This window comes from Tupaia chinensis, unplaced genomic scaffold, assembly GCF_000334495.1.
Source record: "Tupaia chinensis unplaced genomic scaffold, TupChi_1.0 Scaffold149964_2, whole genome shotgun sequence".
Taxonomy (NCBI): Eukaryota; Metazoa; Chordata; class Mammalia; order Scandentia; family Tupaiidae; genus Tupaia; species Tupaia belangeri.
The window spans coordinates 304071-307627 of NW_006209806.1; the positions used below are offsets into that span (position 1 = coordinate 304071).

Genomic DNA, 3557 nt, shown 5'->3' on the forward strand with positions numbered 1-3557 from the left:
CAGCCTGGCACAGTTTCCCAGTGAGAAGCTCCCCCACGTGCCGTCCTGCTGGGATCGGGGTGCACACGCCGGGCGAGGTCTGGAAAGCCCAGCGGTCGTGGGGTCCGGCTCCTTGGCCACCAGGCCCGGGACCTACCTGCCTGTCGGTGCTGAAGCCCAGCTGCAGGCAGGCCTGCTTCCGGACGGCGGGCGGCCTAGTGGCCTAGTGCCCAGGCCGGCCCTCTCCCCAGGGTGGGTGGGAGGCCCCTCGCGGGCGCCATGTCAGCTGGGACCAAGACAGCGGTCACCAGGAAGAGGGGCTGCCTGAGCCCCGACCGCAGTGCCACGCGTGGGGCTCGGCCCGAGACTGTCCCTTCTCTTCTAGGACAAGCACCACGATGCTGCTCACGAGATCATCGAGACCATCCGGTGGGTCCCTGCCAGCCGGCACACCCGCGGGGAGGGAGGTGGTGTCCGTCGGCTTCTGCCTGTGTTCTGCTCGGGAGCGGGCCGCGGCCACACACTCCTGGCCGCCCCGAGCCTGCGAGGCTGCGGCCTGTGCTCGGGTGCCGCGGGGCTGCTCTGTCGCGGCTGCCTGTTCTTTTACTTGTTTAGAAGTTGCTATTTATTGATTTGTTTGAACTTGACTAGAGCGGACAGAGGAAGTGAGCGAAGGGGAGAGGGAGAGGGAGAGGGGAGTGAGAAAGGAAGCCGCGGGCCTGGGACTCAGCTGTGATTGGCCGGGTGGGAGTCCAGCGCCCTCCACCACCACGCCACCTGCTGGCTCCCTCTTTCTTTTTTAGAGAGGTCTCTGTATGGGGTGGGCTTGCTGGAGAAAGAGAGGAAAAGCGAGAAATCACCCTGGGGTGGGCACACCACAGTCCCTGCTCATCCTCCTGGGACTGGGGTGGCCACACCACAGTCCCTGCTCATCCTCCTGGGACCTTGGGTACACACGCACACACACCCGGCCTGCCTCCAGCCGGGCTGGGACGAGCTGGGACGAGCTGTGCCGACCATGCGGGAGTCCAGCAGCGCAGCCGTCTTGCCACCTGCTGGTCCCTGACACCTGACCTGGGGTCTTGGCTCTGGTGTCATGGCCCTGGCGCTGCCCTGTGAGGCGTGAGCGCCCTGCCAGGGTGTGCGTAGGTCTTCGTGAGCGTGCCGGATCTCGCCAGCAACCTCTGGCCTGGGGTCCACGTGGTGGGGGACCCCATGAGGCACCGGCTTCTCAAGCGTCCCGCGTCAGTGTTCACAGTCTGTGACTCCGGGAGCCTGGTTACCTCGTGGGGCTCGCAGACGGACTGGGACCTGGCGGCCAAGATGCCCCCCGGTCCTGACACGTAGGCAGTAGTGCATGCCGGGGCTGCGGTGGCGGCTCCTGGGGTCTGCCCCGTGCTCCTGCCTCCAAACCTGCCCCCAGCTCTTTTTCCTTGGAGAGATTCTTTTTGCAAAGGGTGCACGCACTCACCAAAGACAGAAAGAGAGAAGTCACCCCAGGGGGAAGGCCACGCCATCCCTTCTTCTCCTGGGATCTTGCACGCTCGCACACGCACCGCATGAGTTTCAAGCCACCGGGTCAGGGACTCGAACCACGGCCGGCCATGTGGGCGGCCAGTGACGTAACCACTACGCCACCTGCTGGCCCCCAGTGTCCTCTGACCTTTGCGTGTTTGTGAAGAAGCTCCGTTGATCAACGACTCCGTTGGGGTCGTTGATCCCTAAATGATGCTTCCCGGGTCTTTCCTCTGAGCCCCTCCGGCTCTGGCTCAGCTCGCTGGTGTCCCTGACCCCGTGCCGGCAGTTCCTTCTGCTCCTGAGAGCCAGCGCCGTGCCTCCCGGCCGAGGCGCTGCTGCTCCGTGAGCTTCCTCGCCTGCGTGGGGCCGTGGCTCCCGAGGCTTCCCCCCGTGGACCTGGAGCTGGGGCCAGAGCTGGAGCCCAGTGATGGGGTGTCCCACCCGCTCCTGGCGGCTCCTGTGCAGGGGCCGGGGGAGGACACAGTGCGGGCGGCGCCACTGCGGCAGAGTCCTGGGTGCAGGCTCGCCCGGTGGCTTCCAGCAGGCCTGCGTGCCGGTGGCCTCCGCCGGGCCGTGCGCACTCCCAGGACGCAGAGCCAGACATGTCCCGTCTGCTTTCCTCCCCAGGTGGGTCTGCGAGGAGATCCCGGATCTTAAACTCGCCATGGAGAACTACGTCCTGATCGACTACGACACCAAGAGGTGAGCGGTGCCGGCCACGCCGCGGCCGCCTCAGCCAGGGCCGCCCCGGGCCTTGGTGGTCCAGAGTGCCCGACCGCAGCGCCTCCCGTGGGCGGTGCTCTCCGTGGCCGGCAGGCTGGCCGGGAAGCAGTGCGTGCTATGACGAGCGTCCTGGCTGCCGCTCTGGCCGGCTCTGTCTGTGTGTTGGCTGTGTCCGGCTATCTCCTCTGGACACCTCCTCTGGCTCAGGAGACCCTGGGCTGGAGCGAGGCGGGGCCCCAGGTGCGGCCTCCGTCTCTGTCTCGTCCCTGACAGAGGAGCACACGCAGGCTCAGCTGTGCGCGGGGCCTGAGCTCCCCCCAGGGCCAGCCATCCTGCATGGGAGCGGGCCGTGGGCCCGGGGCAGCCTGCAGCTTCCCTGTCCAGGCCCAATGCGCCCAGGCCCGCCGCCCCAGCCCCAGCGGGAGGTGCAGGGGGACTCCTCCGCCCTCGGCCTGCGTGTCTGGTGTCAGAAATCCCATCTGTTCCCTGGTCTCAGGCCCTCCCCACTCCATGGTCTGGTCCTGGTGAGGGTCAGACTGTCCCCCTGGCCTGCAGCACTGGGGCCTGGAGGCCGTAGCTCTAAGGGGACATCTTTCGGGGCTGCCCGCTGTCCTGGACCCCAGCCTGGTCCCCTGCCCGTGTCTGCAGGTGTGCTGCAGAGCAGGGGTGCCCACCACACTGGCGGGCTCGTCTGGCCGGGGAGACAGCAGGGACAGCCAGCACCAGGTGGGGCTGGACGCCACTCCCACAGCCCTGCGCTGCAGCCCGGAGCCGGCCCGTCGGCCCCAGGGTTTCTGATCCCACCGTCCCGATGCGGTCCTCGCGGTCAGCACAGAGCCAGACGCCCACCGCCTACCGCCCAGGAAGCCCAAGGGGTGGGGCCTGGCAGGGACAGACACGAGCACACGTTGAGCCTTCCTTGGGCTCTGCTGGCACCGACCGCGTCTTCCTGTGTGACCCGGGGGCCCGTGGGCGCGCTCTGACGAGGCCTGTGCCCATGCTGTCTGTCCTTTCCTTCCTGGCCCCGGCCCGTGTGTGGGCTTAGAAAGGGTTGGAGCCAGCACAAGGCCACGTCCTGGACCAGAGGCTTGGAGATCCCCCTTCCCTGCGCCTGTCCCTCCGGGGTGCCAACGTACCCTAGAGCAGGACTAGGGCAGGGTCTCAGAGGCCTGCCCGAGCCGCCTGGTGCCAGCGTGCCTGGCCAGGCGTGTGCTGGGCGTGGCCTCCAGGCCCAGCTCCGGGGTCGTGCCACCCCCCAGGAGCCCATCTTCTTGGGCGGGCCAGTGTTGTGAGTGGGCGAGAGTCCCGAGGGCCTGCTCGGAGGAGAGGCAGCCCTG

General features: G+C 67.8%; 1 protein-coding gene across 1 annotated transcript in view; it reads left to right on the plus strand.

The window, feature by feature from the left end:
- Positions 1-364: 364 nt before the first annotated feature.
- Positions 365-3557, plus strand: part of DOT1L (DOT1 like histone lysine methyltransferase) — a gene marked incomplete at its 5' end in the record, with an annotated part of 54525 nt that continues 51332 nt past the window's right edge. The window contains 2 exon segments of the mRNA XM_014585537.2: positions 365-408; positions 2125-2199. Coding sequence (XP_014441023.2) covers positions 365-408; positions 2125-2199 — 119 coding nt within the window.